The sequence below is a fragment of the Lates calcarifer genome, linkage group LG4 (assembly GCF_001640805.2).
Source record: "Lates calcarifer isolate ASB-BC8 linkage group LG4, TLL_Latcal_v3, whole genome shotgun sequence".
In the NCBI taxonomy this organism is placed as follows: domain Eukaryota; kingdom Metazoa; phylum Chordata; class Actinopteri; family Centropomidae; genus Lates; species Lates calcarifer.
In genome coordinates this window covers 16,863,467-16,882,845 of record NC_066836.1, presented here as the reverse complement: position 1 = coordinate 16,882,845, position 19,379 = coordinate 16,863,467, and the positions used below count along the sequence as shown (strand labels likewise).

At 40.6% G+C, this 19,379-nt stretch overlaps 1 protein-coding gene across 1 annotated transcript; it reads left to right on the top strand.

The window, feature by feature from the left end:
• Window positions 1-26: 26 nt before the first annotated feature.
• ccdc18 (coiled-coil domain containing 18) lies at window positions 27-15,831 on the top strand. The gene is made up of 26 exons (XM_018677138.2): window positions 27-565; window positions 728-917; window positions 1,335-1,496; window positions 1,720-1,826; window positions 2,112-2,240; window positions 2,433-2,529; window positions 2,621-2,742; window positions 2,867-3,155; window positions 3,385-3,472; window positions 3,834-4,051; window positions 4,151-4,261; window positions 4,388-4,519; window positions 4,784-4,918; window positions 5,418-5,495; window positions 5,614-5,730; window positions 5,852-6,019; window positions 6,873-7,015; window positions 7,912-8,075; window positions 8,279-8,492; window positions 9,584-9,683; window positions 9,835-9,972; window positions 11,228-11,368; window positions 11,766-11,903; window positions 13,154-13,576; window positions 13,664-14,437; window positions 15,491-15,831. The coding sequence occupies exons 1-25, from the start codon at window positions 465-467 to the stop codon at window positions 14,417-14,419; spliced, it is 4,461 nt and encodes a 1,486-aa protein (XP_018532654.1). The 5' UTR covers window positions 27-464; the 3' UTR covers window positions 14,420-14,437; window positions 15,491-15,831.
• The last annotated feature ends 3,548 nt before the right edge of the window (window positions 15,832-19,379 follow it).

The following is a 19,379-nucleotide window of genomic DNA, read 5'->3' as shown; positions in this document are numbered from 1 at the left end:
GCGTTGTTTAAATGTGGGCGGAGACTGAAAATACAAATCGTTCTGACTACCTTGAGCTTGTGCTACATCTACACTGGGTAACCTGGAAAGATTTCTTCTGCTAGAAGTTAGATACATGTTTTTACGCTTTCCTAGCGCCAGGACGATAAAATTTTTTATTTTATCTGTATATAGATCGTCTATTCACTCGTTGGTAGCGTTTGCTCTAAAACAACATAACGTTAACTAGCTAGCCACCTGTTGGTGCGGTGAGCATCTTTGTTTACGTTTAGCAAGCGTAGCTATGCTAGCTAGTTTGCTCTTCTCTGCTGTAGTTTTAGAAGTTTAAAACGTACCGATATGTTTATTAGGGTTTCTGTAGTTTTCTAATGTGTCACACAAGTTGGAAATGTTGTTGAAACCTAACCTCAGTCAAGACGAGTTGTTGATTAGCTGGAGGTCGTCATGTGCTCATCAATAATCCAATGTTTGAAAACGAGGAAAGTTTAACCCAAGATGTGGTCAGTCTGAGGAATCTGCTTCGACTGACGGAGCACAACCTGCAAAGTGTGGGACAGACACTAAGGTGAGCTCAACAAACATTTTAAACCAGCTTTTGATAGCTACCACAACTCTTCTCGTATTACAGAGTAAATCTGCAGCCATCATTTGAGAACACTACAAAATGTTGGTATGATGCTGCACTTCTTTTCAATTCTTCATCCTCTCTTGATTTCCTCCTTACTAGCCCCTTGTACAATCAGTCAGAGGGTCATGACGATGAGTATGTGCATCAGAGTCCTGATGACTTGATTTTACAAGACCTGCAGACACCTGATGTTCCTCTGTTCCAGTCAAGTTGTGTTTGTCAGGAGAGGCCTTTCAGTGGGACGGCTGAGAGACGTGCTGTTGCTGGCAGTCCCTCCTCCAAGTCAAGGGTGAGAGAGAAGACTGTGTGTGTCTGACTGTCACTCAGATATACTATGCATCACCTATCATCCTATCTCATGCTACATACTGTATTGTGTGTAATATGTTTGCTGAAAGCCACCACTGTAGATCAACAGAGTAACCACAGAAAGTGTTTACAGTGTTAATTACATCAACAGCCATGAATGAGATGTTATTATTACAGTCAGTTATAAAGGATGTAAATATGGTCTGTGCAGCAATCTGTGTTTATTAGGTAGAGGCAAATCAGATTTAATATTTCCCTCTAAGACCTGTTTTACAGTAAGCTGTAAATTTTATTTGATTTACAGATAACCTTTATGAATGAATGAACTTAATAATGAACATGGACAGGTGTATATCACACATCTCTCATCCATACCTGTGTTCTTCTCCCTGTTCAGTCATCTTCAGTCAAAACCAAGTCAGAGGACATGGAGGCCGTTTCTTTGAGGAAAAAGTTGGGCTGTGTGCGTCAGGAGAACGCCTGCCTGACCATGCAGGATGAGCAGCTCATCAGTGACCTTGATGCTTTGCAGTATGAGCTGGCCAACTCCAAGTCTCAGGTATGACAAATAATTTGTGTGGATAAGGGTGCTGCATTCTCAAAACACTGTATCTTGTGCTTAATATTTGTCTTTATTCTTTTAATTCAGTGTTTGGAGAGAGATTGTTCTTTTATGTTGCTTCTTTATTTGAAAGCCAATGTATGAATGAATGAAAATAGTAATAAACTTGTGAAATAAACAGAAACTATATTGAGTACATATACTGTTTTTCTTTTTTTAGCTCCATCTCAGAGGACCCAGGGTCGGGCTTAAAAACAATGTGGCAGTCATGAATGAGCAGATCCTTCATCTTGAAGCAGAGCTGGAGGCTCAGGCCAAAGAACTAAAGTAATCTCATGACCTAAACTTATACTCCAGCACATTTTGCTGCTTATGTAATTGTAATGTGGCAGTCGTATGCCTGTTTACATGAACTGGACACTGACTTAAGATTTTGTAATGTGCTACAGGGTACAGACAGTTATTCATAATATTGTCCATAGAACTAGCTCCTCTCCTGTTTTCAGTACTCATTTATCTTTATATTTTGTTCATTCTTTAAACTATTGCACTAACCTTTAGCTGAACCTGGTATTAATATCCTAACAAGTTGTCCTTCTCTGTGTTTCCCAGGGAAGCAGAGCTGAGGGCTGAGTGTAACCAGGAAGCAGCGGCTCATAATGACATAGTGGTGGCGACTCTCACTGAAGAGCTGAGTGCACTCAGAGAAGAACTGGATAACAAGACAGTGCTAGGAAAACGGTGATTCTTTTTTCTAGGCTTAGCTGCTGCACATTCATTTTATTCCAGTATCCAGTTTATTTTTCATCACAGGTCAAACGTAACAGCATGACCACCATATGAAATGGATCTGCTACAATGATATCTGATTTAGTTTCACAACATAATGAAGTTATTGTTTTAGTCCTTACTGTTCTATCTCATCCTTTACAGGGCTGAGCAACAAAGGAACCAAGCACTTGAAAATGCAGAGAAACTCAAAGAAGCTTTCAAAGACTATAAGGCCACGATTTCCATTAAACTTAAGAGGGTAAATTTCATGAATAAACATATATGTATTATTCACATATTTGATAAACTTTTTTTGTTGCATGTTGATGACAAAAAAACATGTTTTTAAGGTGATGGAAAGTGAGAGCAAACTAAAAGAGAGTCTTATTGAGTGTGACAGAGAAAAAGAAGAGCTGGAGCTGAGGTGCTCTGTGTTGCAGAGAGAAAAGACAGAACAGAGCCAAACAATCAGGTACATGTGAGACTGATTGTTTCATGTCATTGTATCTGTATGGTTTTTTAAACATCTGCATGTATGCACTAAGATATTGTGGAAGATTTGTAATATATCACCATTGCCCTATTTTTCCTCACAGCCAGCTGAAGGAAGAGGTGAGGCAGGGTAAGTGTTCAGCTGCTGAGCGCTCAGACCTCCAGGCTCAGCTGGAGGAAGCCAGACGACGGGCCTCGCTTTTGGAAGGGCAGCTTGTGGAGCGTGGAGTGGAGTGCAGGGAGCTGGCGTCTTTGCGCAGGGAGCTGGAAGACCTGCGTACTCTGACTCAGAGCCAGGAGCAGAGGGTGGCCCAGAGCCACAGAGAGGCTCAGCAGAGCCAGGCAGAGCTGTCCAGCCTGGAGGCCATACTGGCACTGCTGCATCTACGAGAGGTGGACGAACATAGACACACACACTAACATTGTTGTTCCCACATGATTTTGACAAGTCTCCCACAATGTTTGACCCAAATTTTACATCATTAGTTTATTTGTTTTCCCAAAACTAGTTTTGGTGCCACAGCAACTGTACCAAAAAGGCTGCCGTATTTATTGATCTTGCGCAGGAGATGACGTGTTTACTGTGTTTTCTACTGTCACTTGTTATTTTTTTTAACTTCAGGGTGCTGCGGGGCAACTTTGTGCCAGGCCCTGCATGTTGCCCCCTGTGGACTATTCGGGAACCGCACACCTACTGAGGCTAAAGCCAGGTAATACTGACCATGTATCATATATAGCTGTTGACGGAGATTCTAGGTCTCATGCAACTATCTTCTGTATATTTTCTACAGATTTTTCTCTTCTTCTTGTTTTTTTTTTAAAGAGTGAAATAATTTAGTTAGAATGAGAGACTCATTCTGCATCGTTTTCTGTGCTTGAGATGTATGTATAGGAGTCTTGCTTCAACAGGAAAAAGTGTGGGAACTGCCCTCAAAGATATTATTTGAATCTTAAAAGAAGCTTTATGCAACATGGTAATATAGTTAATAAAACAGCATCAGATGGCAGGTACTTTACACTAATACATGAAGCATTCTAGTCCTTTCTTTCTCTGACTCTTGATCCTTGCAGGTGAAGGTTACCAGCAGCTTCTGCTGGTGCTGCAGTCGGTGGAGGCCGAGCGGACTAAACAGAGCAGCGTGGTGGAGCGGCTTCAGGAGCGTCTAAGCCGAGCCCAGGAGGAGATCTCCTCCCTGCAGAGCTCCATGGCCCAGAGAGCCTCCCACTACCAAAGCCTCCACACCGAGCTTCTGGACAAAGTCAGCCAAGTCACTGATACAGAGAAAGAGGTAACTTTTTTTAATCTTTTACCAGGCCTGAGAGGCAGTCACTGGTTCTTACAGGTTGTTGCTTTTAGCAGCTTTTTAATTTTTCTGTTCTCACCTCAGTTGAAGAGAAAAAGTGCACGTGTGGCTGCGCTGGAGAAACAGTTACAAGAGAAAACTTCAGCCTACAGTCAAGCTGCACTGAAAAACACTGAACTGGAGAATCAGCTACAGGTACAACACTCACACACACGTGTTTTTGCCCGACATGAAGAAGCTGGTGGCTGAATTGCACTCTATTCAATTTCATATTTGCACTGGAATGCTTTTTGTTCTACACTTTTCTTTACCTAATTACAGGAGAAGACCAGCTCTCTTCAACATTACCAGACACTGATGACCAAAAAGCAAAGAGAATATCAACAGTCTTTGGACAAGTGTAAAAAATCACAATCTCAACAATGCGTGGAGCAACAGCACAGAATAGAAATGGTGATCTACAGTTTTTTCTGACTCACTGTCTCTCTTTGAACCTCCACAACATAAATCCACCTCACCGCTATGTTACTGTTCAGTTCATTTCAGTTCTGTTCAACCAACCTTTTTTCTGTTTCATTCATGTCAAGTATGATTTACACATAGACATTATCAGAGAAGGAGATGGAGGGAATTTGTGCTCAGAGTTGCTAAAACAACACTGACTGTGACCCTATTCTGTCATTACCTGTGAGTAACAGCATTTCTTCTCTTCTGCAGTTGCAGTTGTCTGTAGAAGAGTTTCAGTCTCAGGTATTAGAGATCGGCCAGGAGCTGTGTTTACTCCAGAGGGAGCGAGATGAGGCTCAAAAAACAGCTCTCATGCTGCAGACCACTGTGGAACAGCTTACACAAGTAAGGACATTTCCTATGTACAAATACAAGTGCATCTTTCTGCCCAGCCAGTGGGTAAAGCACAGGAACCATTTCAGATTTATGTTGAAGATTCAGCTATAATTTAACCCACGTATTCACTGTGCTTTTTATATTTGGACGATTTTTATCTTCAGGTTGAAGGTATAGTATGCCCAGGATCTGGACTAAGAGAGGCATCACCCCCTTTGTCCCACACAGCATTCAGCTGCTTAACACGCACCAATCGGAGTGTGAATCTGAATTTAAGTAGCTCTTAAGTAGCTTTTTTAAGATCCTATTAGATGTGTATGTTTTTGTATGTCGCGTTTTATGTTGTAGAGACATGATTTTAGGATGTTTTTCTCTCTATTTATATTTTATGTTGTGTGCTGTCATGTATGATCATTGACATTTTATTAATGTTTTTTTCTCGCTCTCTGTGTAAATTAAACCCCCAGAGGGGAAATAGTTTCATTCATTCATTGTGATTTGTTTTCAGGAGAAGCAGGCTGAAGCCAGACACAGTGAGGAGTTGCTGCAGAGTTTCAAAGAGCAGGCAGCTCAGTCTGCCACTAAGGTTTGTACAAAGAAGGGGTTACCAGGTTCAAACAAACAAATAAACTAATTTAAACTGTGTAAAAAAACATTCCACCATAACCAGTAGTGTGCACCATCCATGACTTATATCTGTGCAGGTGTGTGAACTACAGTCATCTCTGTCAGCGTGTAGAGTAGAACTGGACTCATACTTGAAGCAGATGGAGGAGGTGAAGTCAAACTATGAGAGTGAGCTGCAAAAGAACAACGACAAGGTAAAGAAAGATTTCAAACTTTGAGACTTTGAGACTTTGATCTTTGATATTGCCTGCTCCTCTACATTAATTCAAAGCCGTCATATCGGGCTTATATTATCCTCCGCTCCTCCCTCTTCAGGTGTCCTCCCTGCAGGAGAAACTCCACAGCACCAGCCTGGTTTGTCAGAGCTCCAGTGAGCAGAACCTTCAGCTGCAGCTTTCTCTCCAGCAGCAGCAGACCATGCTGACTGAGAGCACTGCCCACATCTCTGAACTGGAGGAGAACCAGAGCCAGCTGCAGAGACAGGTAGGATAGAGAGACATAAAAGTTTTCTTATATACCAGGGTAAATGAACATCTTGATATGACTTGACTGTGGAGTACTATTGAATGAACTTAGTGTTTAAAGGCCTTTATAATAGTGCTTAAAAAGGATTTTAAACTTGATGACCACGGTTCTAAAGAGTGGTCATCTGAGTTACAGAGTCTGCACCAAGCAGTCTGACCTTTTACCTCCTCCTCTTCTGCTGTGGAATTCAAGAAGCTTCTTACTAGCAAAAGTTGACCATTTTTATTCAATCTTTAAACTGCATTAGGAAAGAGAAATTCACAAAGAGCAGAAGACAAACATAAGAGAAACTGTAGTCTAACATGCAGATTTGCAAACCTACTGCTACACCCTGCACATATCACAAACCAGTGGTAAATCTGCAACGTTGCGCAAGGGAACAGCTGTTTGAGCTTGTGATTTCATTTATGGTTCAGCACATTTTAGCTGCTGGTTGTACTTTCTGTCCTTTGCAACAAACAGAGCACAATACTCCCCATTCAGTGAGCAGAGCTGTACAGGGACAGTAATGTAGAGCCTCTCTGGACATGACAGTCTGATGTGGGTAACAGACAGGAAAAACAAATGGCCTGTAGGAATAGACTGTCAAGAAATAGTTTGTTTTGAGTAGTAGATCAGATCTACTCTACAAGGCAATGCTTCTCTAATAAATAAGAATATCTGGGCATTTCTTTATGTCTTTGTTACTTTTTGTCCATATTATCTTGGTAGTAAACTGTAGAATTGAAACATATGTATGAAATAGACATGCTATCTGTTTTCATTTGCAAAGGAACATAAAGATGGGTCCTGACATTGTGACTGTGTGTAGGTGTCTAGTCTGGAGCAGCAGCTGGAACGAGCTCGGGCCTCTCTGCAGGATGAGGTGAGGAACAGAGAGCAGGAAGCCCAGAAGAGAGACAAGGCTCTGCAGGAGATGAACCAGCAGAACACTCAACTGTCTGAGTCTGTCACGTAAGAAGAGCTGCACACACACTGAGGAGCAGGAAAGTGATGACGGATGACAAAAGTGGGAATTTTGTGAATCAAAAGAATGATTTCAATAAGATAATGTTTGTGGCTTTTAACTGAGTCCACAAGTGTCGTCAGTACTATAGCAACGTTACTCAGACTACTATAAATACACCAAGCCTTTTAAAATTACATTGGTTCACACATTTTTTCATAGGTTTTTTTTAATGGTTGTAATGCAGTGTGTTTCATGAACTTGTAATAATAAGAGTAGTTTCCCACTAGACAATGTTGTAACTATTTAATGCTTGTATGAGTCTTTTGTTAATGTCTGTTTTATGGCTGTTCTCTTTTGACCAGCAGCAAAGACAATCAAACACTTTAACAGTCTGTGACACAGTCTTATGATTAAACCACAGCCCTCCCCTTCTCTGTGAATGTGTATATATATAAATGGGGATCTCGCTTCTTGGAGACTGGGAGATAGAAGCCTGGTGTGATTTGGAGTAATTCCACATTCCTGTAGAGCTGCTGGCTGACTTTGTTTATTACAGGCTCCACACGAGTAGCATGCTGGTTGTTTACATGTGCCGTCCAGAGACAGGTTTATTTAAACTCATTTAGCTTCTCTCATTGTTTTGGAGGATTTTTTTTTCTTTTTTCTTTCTTCTAAGACTGTGATGGGAGCCGTGCTCACATTAAGGTGGGAAACTAGAGTGAAATGCATGTGTGTGAGGCTCTACGCTACCCAGAGTACAGTGTGTGTACCCTGCTTGATCTACGTTCCTTTATTGTAATTTATACAGCTGAAAACATTTGTTTGGTTTATTTCACTGTTTTTATTTTATTTATTTGTGAAATCGCATTGATTATGGTTGCATGTGTTTTTCTCTTTGCAGCCATTTGTCATCAGAGATGACAAAGTGTAAAGGGGAGCTGGAGTCTAAGGAGTCGGAGCTGCAGCGTCTGAGGAGGGAAGTCTCTGTCAAGACTTTGCAGATTGCCCACATGGAGGAGAGCCTGCAAGAGACAAGGAACCAGCTCGACAGCAAGAGTGACATGGGTAGGACACGTAACTTTATAGTCTCCATAGTGCAGGAGACTTTAATATCAGTTGTATTTATTTTTTGCAGAGACAGTTAACACCAGAACAGAACACACATTGTAGTAAATTAGCTCTCAATCCTCATGTGATAGTTTCACACTTACAACACATCCTTTGTTTTTAGTCTTATTTATTTTTTGTTTCTTTTTCCCCGCTCGCAGTCGCAGATCTGGAGGAGAAGCTTCATCGCTGCGAGGCAGACCGGCTCAACTGTGTTCAGCAGGTCCAGATCCTGGAGAGACAGCTGCAGGGGGTGCAGGGAGAGTTGGCTGATACCCTAGAGCAGCTACAGAAGCTTAAGGACATTCTGCAGAGAACACAAACCATCGCAAATGAGCGGCAGGCATCTGTGGAAAAACTTAATGTCCAACTTAGGTGAGGATACGCCCTCATGTGAAATATTCTTCCACACGCAGTCACAAGGGGAAAGAGCCTGAGATGGAAAAAGCATCCATATGCTTTTACTCAGATAAGATCCTGTATCTGTATCTCAGTCATCTGTGTCTCCAAACAACATCCACGTTTCACGTTTATCACAAGCACACCAAAGACACACACACAGTTACTGAGTCTGCTCCAGTGTCCCTCCTGTCGTCTCACACTTTGGTAACTGTACATCAACTAGATAATGAACTGACAAACCTTTATTGTCAGATGATGATGATAGTGACATTTGTGTAAATGTTTACTGAGGAAATCTTTGCTGTTGAAGATGCAATCATATAAATTTGTGCTGATTATTTTTAAGTTAAGTTATTATCTGAGGTGGAACTTGTGTTATTTGTCATGTAAGTTGTTGTGACTGATTTTTTACACATGCTGTGGTTCGTGATGTAACGTTTTCTGTTGAAAACTGACCGTGACAAAGATGGTAACTGTGTACATACCAATCGCATACATTGTTTAACACACTGTGTGCAGCCATTGTACATCAATTACTCAAATGGGCGTACATGTCATGGATAATTGACTAATTTTCTTGTGTAAAAGAGGAAAAAACAGAATGCTACATGTTTCAGTTCATTAGTCACTCCATCTGTCAGACTCACTGTAGTGATATTGTCTTCCAGAGCACATGATGGGGTGTATTAGCAGGGACGTGCAGATGCTTGATAGAGGAAACGCCCTTAAAAGAAGAACATCGCTGTTTTAGTAGTGTGACCTAGGTTTTAGTCATGAGCTCCTTTATGCACAAAAAAGACAATGAAATGAGTTCAAGTCCACACACATTCACGTTATAAGCACACAAACCAAAGGTCAATCTAAAATGGTTGACAATAAACTCCTACAGAAAGACCTCAGCGTTCCCTGTATTTGGCCCTGCAAGAATCTGACACACTTATTTCTGCCATTCAGAAGAAATTCCCAATGTTCTTTAAATTACTCCCTGTGGTTTTGATAAATGTTAATTACACAGATATCTGATAAAATGTTCAATAAATGTGTGTGTGTGTGTGGCTTCACAGTGAGACCCAGAGGGAGTTGGAGGAGAGAACTAATGAGGTCTTAGATATGGACAATGCACTGAAGGAGAGACAGGGGGAGCTCCAACAGAGAGCACAGCTGGTACAACTCACACACACACACACACACACACACACACACACACACACATATTTTAAAGGTATTTCATTTCATTTGCAGATTTTGTTTTACCACCATCACTCTGACTGTTTAAAATTTCCTCTCCTTCACCCGGTTATCCTGTCATTGTCAGCTGGGCCAGCTGGACGTGGTGATCAGAGAGCACAAGCAGGAGATGGAGAGGAAGGTGGAGTCTCTGCAGCTGAGCCTTGAAGCCAGAGAGAGAGAGCTGAGAGACACACAGAGGGAGCTCTCAGACAGAAACATGAAGGTCAGGAGCAGTCACAGAAAAAGAGGTCAAAACATGTGAGAAATGTTTTCAGGTGTCACCAAGACTCAACCTTAAAAGATAGTTGGACTGGTCACTGAATGTTTAAAGGGGGAGGGAGCAGACTAATTGACAGCCTGCAATAAAATGTACTCAGTATGACAAGTGTTATCTGTGTTGTGCCATGTGGGCAGCTCTAAATGGTACAGTCAGGAAAAAAAACACCCGACAAGATGAAGTTCTGTCATAAATGTTACCTCCCTTTGAATTGTTGTTACACAGTGTGTTGTGCTGAGAAATGGCTCTCAATGATATGTCTAAAAAAAAAAAGATTATCTTACACTAAAATCAATTAAAATCCACCTTCCCTCAACTCTCCCATTGCCTGTACTCATACTGACGTGGTCAGGAGCTATATTCACAAACTTATCTTACCAGTAGGAGTCGTCCTAAAAGGCTCTCAGTGTTTCCAGCAAAGAGTTTTATTCATAAGAGCTTTTCATAAAGCAGCAGCAGAGGAGGGGCAGGACTGCTGAATGTGAAGTAAAATATTCACCAATCAATAATGTATAATATATGATGATCAATTAAATTTAAAATTCCTTTTAAAATAGATAGAATAAATTAAAAGTTAAATAACATTTAGATTAAGATGACATTATATCAGTTAGAGCACAAAATAAATGCAAACATAAGGTGTGCAAATATTTGTCCACCGTCTTGTATTGTCATTGATTAGGTGACAATGTTTAATCAGTGTTTTATATTGTCGGCTCCTCAGGTCTCATATTAAAACTGATAGTAACCAGGGGCCTCACTGGTAAAACATCCTATGGTTAAAAGTTGCTCCTAAAATGTAATATAAATTAGAAATTAAAGTACATTTTAGTTTTAAATGAAATTTGATTTTATTAAATAAAAATTAATAAAAATAGATTTAATCAACATTTTATAAATTGTGTCAGAAATGTCATGTATGAAAGTTAAGACAGATACACCCCTTACTACCAGCTTTAATATGAGACCTGGGAGCCAGTAATATAAAACGTTGATCAAACATTGGCATTTAATCCATGATGATACAAGGGGTGGACAAATTGTGTTTGCACCCCTTATGTTTGTATTTATTCTGTGTCTGCCTCCATATAACCAAAATAATTATCTCTGTGTGTGTGTGTGTGTGTGTGTGTGTGTGTGTGTGTGTGTGTGTGTGTGTGTGTGTGTGTGTGTGTGTGTGTGTGTGTGTGTGTGGTGTTAGGGGTCACAGGAGCTCGGCCAGCAGCTGCACATGTGTCAGCAGGAAGTTCAGACTGTGCTGCAAGAGCTTGAAGAAACTCAGCATCACTGTGAGGCTTTGACCAGAGAGCTGGACGCCACCAAGCTGCAGAACAAGGAGAAGGTAAAGTTGCAAAGAACAATTTATTATTATTTAATCACTCATACTGAAACTGTTCAGTTCATACCCTGGTAACAGTAGGCTGTATTCTGCCTACTGACCTAATTTTGTCTTTTTGTCTAGGTGATGCCTGATATACAGAACAAAGTAGATTTAGTAACAAGTAAAGTATTGCAGCATGTGGTCTCAAAACTCACTGTCTGTTATGAGATACTGTGACTTATTTCAAGATGCTACCATTTTATTGTAGAAGTGTTTAATGTTAAGTAGCAACAACAGAATGAACGACATGTTGAAATTAATATTTTCACTTTGCACATCTGCTGCTCTACTACTTGACCAGTATTGTGTCTGTGGTGTGTGTGTGTGTGTGTGTGTGTGTCTCTCTCTCTCTCTGCAGGAGGTCCGGCTGTGTGCTGTGGAGGAGGAGCTTGCACTGAAGGAGGCACGCTGGCTGCAGACGGAGGCCAGGCTGCAGGGCATGGTCACCTCTTTAGAGCAGGAGCTGGAGCTGGAGAGGGAGCAGCACAGCAGGGAGGTAAAGTAGCTGCTGAGGGTTCAGAACTGGTGTCTGCCTCCTCCATGTCATTCACTAAATTAATCTGTTATAACAGGGACACCTTCACAGTTGCAGTTTGGAAGTATGTGTTAACTAACTTGAAAGTTTAAACTAGACTTCTTTTTTTTTTTTACTAGAACTCATGAAAAGCTGCAGTTACACACACACGTCTTTTCATTCTGACTGAAGATTTCGTGTCAGCTGTTTACATGGTGTTTGGTGTTTCCATGTGTCAACACATTTAATCTGAACAGCTGTGTGACATGCGCAAAAGCGATGAAGACGTCATGCATTCATCTTCCTCGACGGCTTACTTATCTATTTGGCACATGTTTGATCAGCTCACTGAAGATGGATATCTATCTCCCCACATGTTAACACCAAGATGGAGGGCATGTGCAGAAAGAACGTAGCCATAAAGCAGTCAAATGTTCACGTGGTACAGTTTTCTTTTGATCAGTTTATGAAATCCTTTGCAACTGATTGTAATTTAAATCAGTTTCTGCCTGTTTATTCTGATTGAGCTGTGTAGCGTTTTTACTCTGTTCGAGTTCTTAAACTGATTATAATCTGAATATTAGCCTTCGTGTAAACTTAACTAAAGTGATTGATGAGTGAGAAACCGCTGGTGCTGTTGAGCAACTTTGACGTGTTCTGCAAGACTCTTGGCTCTTAGCTAAGCCTTAGATCCAGTTTATGATCTTAGTGATAAGGTTTTATTTTGACATTATAACGTCACACTGATGCCATGATAACGTGACACCACTTGTTCAGTAGAAATAATGTCAGTTTCCTGTCTGTCAGTTCTGCTTGTTTTTTGATGTGATAAAGGTCTTGTGGGTTTTGGATCAGACTCCATGCTCATCACTTTTGTTCCCTCTTCATGTCTGATTTCTTTTCCTCTTTTTTCAACACCACCGTGTGAGTTCCTTATTTCTTCCTTCGTCTGTTTCTCTTCTTATCACCTCTTTTCTCCCACACACAGCTGATAACATCTTAGTTCCTCCTAATATTTGTAGTGGTGCTCTTAGTTTATTAACCCAGAAGAGAGTGGGTTATAGTTTTGATTAGAGCAGTAATATAAAAGTCAATCAAACAAATAACAGACAGTGAGCAGGCGAAATCCACATAACTGAAGCTCATATGTGTTGTTCTACGCTTGCTCTAATGAAGGTGATTTGTTTAAAAAAAAAAAAAAAAAAATCATTGTTCCCGTTTTCCCTCCCCAGCTGGAGTCCCTGCAGCAGACTCGAGGTCAGCTGCTCAAAGTCTCTGAGCAGATCTCCTCCACCATGCGTTCCTCTCAAGAGCAACTCACCACTAAGCTTCAGCAGTGCCAGACCGAGCTCGAGCAAACCAAAGCCCTCTTAGACCAGACTAAGATGGCGTTGGATCGCACCCAGAATCAAGCCAGTCACCTCCAGACACAGTTAGATCAGAGCCAGAGCCAGCTCCTTCAGAGTAAATCCCAGCTGGAGCAGAGCAGGATTCTGTACGAGCAGACCAGAACCCAGAACAGTGACCTCCGTGCCCAGCTGGAGCAGCTTATTGCCGAGTTAAATCAAGCCAGAGGTCAGGCTGCCCAGCTTCGGACTGAGCTGCAGGCCTGTGAGAAGACCATGGAGTCCTCCAATGAGTCCATTCTCATCAAGGTAGAGTTTTAATTAGCGTGTAATTAAAATGGCAGTAAATTGCTTTTCAGATATTTTATCAAAGTTTTTGTTCTTGTCTCCCTGCAGGAGTCTGAGGTGACCCGTCTCCAGGCCAGGATCTCCAGTCTGGAGCGGGCTGCTGTCTGCCAGAATCTCTACAATCACACACTCTCTCTCCCAGCTCTGCACAAACTCACACACTCCCCAGAGCGCTCCTCCTCTGCTCACTCCCCTCCTTCCCCCCAAAAGTTTCAAACAACCATCTGCTCTCCGACACACACTCACTCAACTCGTCTCCACTCCCCAATACACACAAACACACACAAATCACTCCCAGCTCACACATACTATCAGCCCACCTCAGCCCCTCTCCTGTCTGACAGCCACCACACTCGTGACTGGCTGCAGACCAGCAGCATCAGCTCTTCCTTGGACCTCCCTCTGAGCCTGAAGGCAACACTGAGGGAGGCTTTGAGCAAGCAGCCGTGGGAGACCTCCTCCCTCTCCTCCTCTGTGTCCCCTTTCCCAGATGAAGTGGACCACAGCTGGCAGGGCCTCAGTGCCATGGAGGCCACAGTGGCCTCTGACCACTCCTTCAACCCCCTCACGTACATGGTGGACAAACCAGAAGACGGACACCCCAACATGGAGGCTACCTCAATACAGGAGGGAGACGGTGAGCAGCTCAGTGAGTCGAGGAGGGAATCAGTGTCTACTCTGGTGGGTGAGGAGGAGGAGGCAGACATGAGTTCGCTGACAGGGATGCTGAGGTTTGTTAATCAGACATTAGCCATGCAGGAGGACCCTAATTTATGGAGCTCCACAGGGATGTCACCGACCTGACACAGCCTCACACCTCAGGTAAAAACACCACTCAATTAGAACAGATGAGTCATTTCAGATTAATCATTTCATTTATTTTCAAGCAAAAATGCCAAATACTGGTTCCCATTTCTCTAATGAGACGATTTACTGCTTTTCTCTGTTTTCTATCACTGTAAACTGAATATCTTTGAGTTTTGGACTGTTGTTTGGACAAAACCACTTTTTTTAAAGACAATGACCATTTATCACTGTTTTCTGACATTTATAGACCAAACTATCAGTCAAGAAAATAATTGGCACATGAATCAATAGTCAAAATAATTGTTATTTTTAAACCTGTAATTATCATAAAAAGTCATAGTCTGAAGTGACTTTCCAAGTGGGTGAGAGATTCAATGCCTTAAAGAAATACTGTGTTCTTTACTATATAATGATATTGTAAAGATGTGTGTTTGATATATTTGAGTTTGATATTGATGCTGTTTTTAGAATCAATATGCTATAATAGATGCTAGGGGGAATGTGATTTGCTAGATGCTATTGTAGATAACAGTTGAGTTTAAAGCTGCTAAAAAGTGTCAGATTTTAAATAGTTTTCTGTAATGTTAAATATTTATAGCTACATAAGCAATAATCAGTGACAGGTGAAAAAAACAAAAAACTATGCAGTTATTCATTAAGAAACTGAAATTTTTCTCAGTTGAAATTCTGCTTTATTGGGACAGCGTGAGAATGATTTGATTTGATTGACAGTTGCTTAGCAAATGAAACAAACAGCCCCAACAACTGTAATCACATTGTGGATTCAAATGTTACTAAACACTGATTGGTGCACAGAAATACATGACATCATCTTTTTTTCCAATTTAGCCACACCCACTTCAACCAGTGTCAAAAGTAAGGGGGGAAAAAGCCAAAAATTTCACATGAAATAATAAAAAACAGTTTTGTTCATGTTGAAGCCCATCACTCACTGTGAGAAGCTGACTGAGGACAAAGATTTCAGGGCTGTTGCTATATGTCTGGACCATCTGTTATATACTTAAGTTTTGGTGTGTCATTGATACATGTTTCTTTTTCCCTTTTTAGAGGGACGTCAAGGAAACATGAAACTGGGTTGCTGTGGAGATGTCAGAGAGGAGAAGAGCTGTTTACATTATTATCATCCTTGTGTGTCTTTGTACATGCAATATATTCCTATATCCACCTCCTCTTGGTGTGTGGTATTAAAATCAAGCTGTGTTATTATTAGTGAGGGGAAAGATAAATGATCTGTAGATGACCACAACTGTTCCGGTCTATAAATGATGAAACTGTGGTGTCGTTCCATATAAATGTAGCATTTGTATTTCATGAAGTTTCCAAACCAATATGTATATATTTTTACACAGTTTTAAATAAGCTAAGTGAATAAAATGTTTTTAATGTAAGTACTTTGCCTTCCCTTGATTATGTTGTGTTTTTTGTGTCTACTGTGATTTGTACTTTTCCTCTGGAGAAATGTGAAGCCATGCTTTCATTAACATCTGTTTGGTTGTTCCCATGCTGTTGGTGACTGTGGGGTCGTGTTACCAGAACAACTGGCAGCTTCCTGTCCAGGAGAGGAATTTTTGGATCAGGACCGTGGAAGGGGTCACGCTGAATCTAATGCGTATTCCAGCTGGTTAAATTGGATTTGGCATTTTCATCTGGTTACATAACAAGAACATCAGAAATGTTTGGTCTGTGGATGGTTTTGGGATGGGTTTTACTCCTTTAGACTCTTTTTATTCATCAGATTTAGAGTTAGTATGACTGTTTGTATGATTTAACAGAGGTGTCTGGATGTAAGGAAGTAACCTGTTTTGTTTGAAATCTTTAAAAAGGTGATTACTGTAAATATACCACTGTCTTTATTTTTAAAGGACAGTTGTCTTTCACACTGATGGATTACCGTAGGGCCAAAGGGATCAGGGCCCTAAAGCCAGAGCCTCATCTTAAAATTACTGTTGTTTGCATTTCTCCTAGGACAGTTGAAGGGTCAGTCAAAAGTAGAGACATTCCAATCCTGTGTTTATTTCTCCTGGGTCCATTAAAGCAGCAGTTTAACATTTTGGATAATGTGCTTGTTTGCTTTCTTGCTGAGAGATGAGAAGATTAATACCACCCTCATGTCTGCCTGTTTATTATGAAGCTACAGCCGAGAGGTGGTTAGCTTAGCTTAGCACAGATACCAGAAACTGGAAACAGCTAGCACCTTTAAAGTGGTTTGTTGGTGCCTGGCAAACCTGACTAGAGGACCAAGTCACTGCACCCAGCCAAGAAATAGTCCCATACACAACAATCTTAAACTGATGTTTTAACACTTCCTGTGTGGATTAAATGAGATATAATGTGTTGAGTAGTGAGCTTCAGAGGTGTTGGTGTTTTCTTACCTTTGGAGGGAGCAAGGCTAGCTGTTTCCCCCTGTTTCCAGTCTTTATGCTAAGCTATGCTAATCAGCTGCTGGCTTCAGTTTATCTAACCCGCTGCCAGAGAGAAAATGAAAAATGAACAAACTATTCTTTTAACACTGACTATCTTTATCACATATTTTTGTTTATTTTTTTCCAATGTACTTTTCCCTTCCTATTTTTTGTGCTAACCTTGAGGGGAGGGGCCTGTTGTATAGTCTATGTTCTCTCAAAATCTACAATACTACTTAGACCAGATGACAGTAGCAGTACAACTTTTGATGTGTTTTCTTTTTTTATTTAATCCACCTGGTCAGCTCTGAGGTGTAATCATTTGTTGCAGGTCATATAAATTGTTTGGTTTTGCACACAGACCATCAGTAGGCTGTCTACCCACACACGAGGGGGGATATTCATATTTACACTTTCTCACCACTAGCTATTTAAGGTTTTCTCTTTGTGTGTGTGTAGGTTGTCATTGGAGACAAAGCCTACAGTCATGTCAGTAAACCAACCTGTTGGTCCTGCACTCACAGCACACAGGCCTCACACCCACCTCCACCACATATTTAGTGGGGTGGGCAGCCTCAAATGAAAACTTTTTGACATGTTTGACGGACAGTTTTTAAGTCTTTTCATTTAGATCTATTATATGGAGTTTTAGGACCATTTCTGTCTTTCTGTTCTCTTTTTCTTTTGTTGAGTTTTTAGATGTTAAAACATGTTTTAGTCTAGAGGATGTGGTTCAGTCAGTGGTATATTGCGTGTCAAGTAGCTGGGCTCTAGTTCCTCTGTGGAACTTCCTAAGTACAATATGTCTCTACAGCAGTTTGCATTATATCTATGTGTACATAATATTTAGCAAAAAATAGCACTCCTCACTGTTGTGTGGGAACAGCTGATGAAATTTCAGACAGATGATTGCTGTGTTTAACCAAGTTTCCCTCTGACTTCGCTCTTCGCTGACAATGACTGGGTACACAAGTGGTGGAGGATAATAAAGTAAAATTACTTATAAATTCTACTAAAATATTTCCAGATTCAGATTTTACTTTACAGATAAAGTCACCTTACAGTTAAATGTGGTCCACGCCGACCAGCTACATCAAAATGCTACTTTGATGTTAATGCCTCTATGATAATTATCAAAATAATATATTTAGATTTATATGAAATTCAACCAGCACAGTTCACAGTAATATCTTTTGGTGTTTTTATTCTAAGTCTTAAATTGGTGAGTTTTGTTGGGAAAACAAAGTTTTAAAAACCAAATGATAAATAGTGTTTTGCTCGGCAGTCAGTACTCCTCCTTACTGCACAGAGTACAAAATGGTGTACAGGTAACTACAAATTAATTATTTAGACTCAGCATGGCACACACGTGTGTTAAAAAAAAAAGTGTATTGTCCTGAGAAAACAAAAAGTCCACATTCACGCAAATGTTTGCATAGATTATTTCAATGAATGTGTTAAGTGGATGTGCTTTGGTCCAAGCGCATTTTACACACAAAGACAACTGTTCCAAGAAAGGCTTTAAAAGAAGTTTAACTCTCAACTTCTAAGAATCACAAACCCACGAGGTTCCAGGTTTCTAAGAAAACTAGAACTATTGGATGACAGTTGAAGTCAGCCTCAGGTTATGAAATGGATGACAAGGTGTGGGTAATCACTCTCAACAAATACTCTCACATCAGCAACTGCTCATAAAATACTTGTGCACATCCCAATTCTGGGTTTATTGTTTAGTATTTTGTGCAAAGCAATAATTTACTTGATATCTTGTTATATAGAACAATGACTGTTATGCTAATAAATACATTTCTATCAAAGCTGCACATTGTCAGCATAAAATTACAATTTGTCTTTTTATACTTCAGTTTTTACATGTGGTAAACAAACTATTCACAACATCTTAAGCAGTGATCTTGTCCAGTTGATCTGTTTCACTCTGTTTCCAGGGCTAAGTGCTAAGCTAAGCTAACTCATAACAGTGATATCAGTCTTCCATCTAAGAAAACCAAACATATTCTCCAAAATGTCAAACTATTCCTTTACATAAATTTGAAATGCAGGATATTTACTTGTAATGAAATGTTTTTTCATTGTGGCAGTACTTTTCTTTAGTGTAAAGGATCTGAAATCATCTTCCAACACTAAATCATGTGAGGGAGTTTGACTGTAGAAGTTGTATGCATGTTTTGCACAAAGCAGAACAATCAAGAGAAGAGTTGCAAAGCTAGAAACTAGGGCTGGGCGTCTGTGCCAGGCTTAAATCAGTTAGACGTTAACCACACTCGTGTGCACACACCAGAGCTACGGGGGACTGACAGGCTGCCTGGCACACAATTTAACCACAGCAGGCAATGCATAAGCCAACCGAGTTTACTGAATAAGACACACAGCTGATGTACCTGTGTAACTAACAATAAAATAATAATGCCATGATTAAAGCAATAAGATCCTTGTTTGCTCATCCTAACATAAGGATGTTGGCTCTGTGGGTTGTGCTGCTTTGCTGGGTTAATGTTACAGGGCAAGAAAACAAA

Coding starts and splice junctions, on each gene's coding strand:
- ccdc18 (XM_018677138.2), top strand. CDS start 465: ATGTTTGAAAACGAGGAAAGTTTAACCCAAGATGTGGTCAGTCTGAGG. Junction 566..727: donor AGTGTGGGACAGACACTAAG/GTGAGCTCAACA, acceptor CCTCCTTACTAG/CCCCTTGTACAATCAGTCAG. Junction 9,973..11,227: donor TCTCAGACAGAAACATGAAG/GTCAGGAGCAGT, acceptor GTGTGGTGTTAG/GGGTCACAGGAGCTCGGCCA.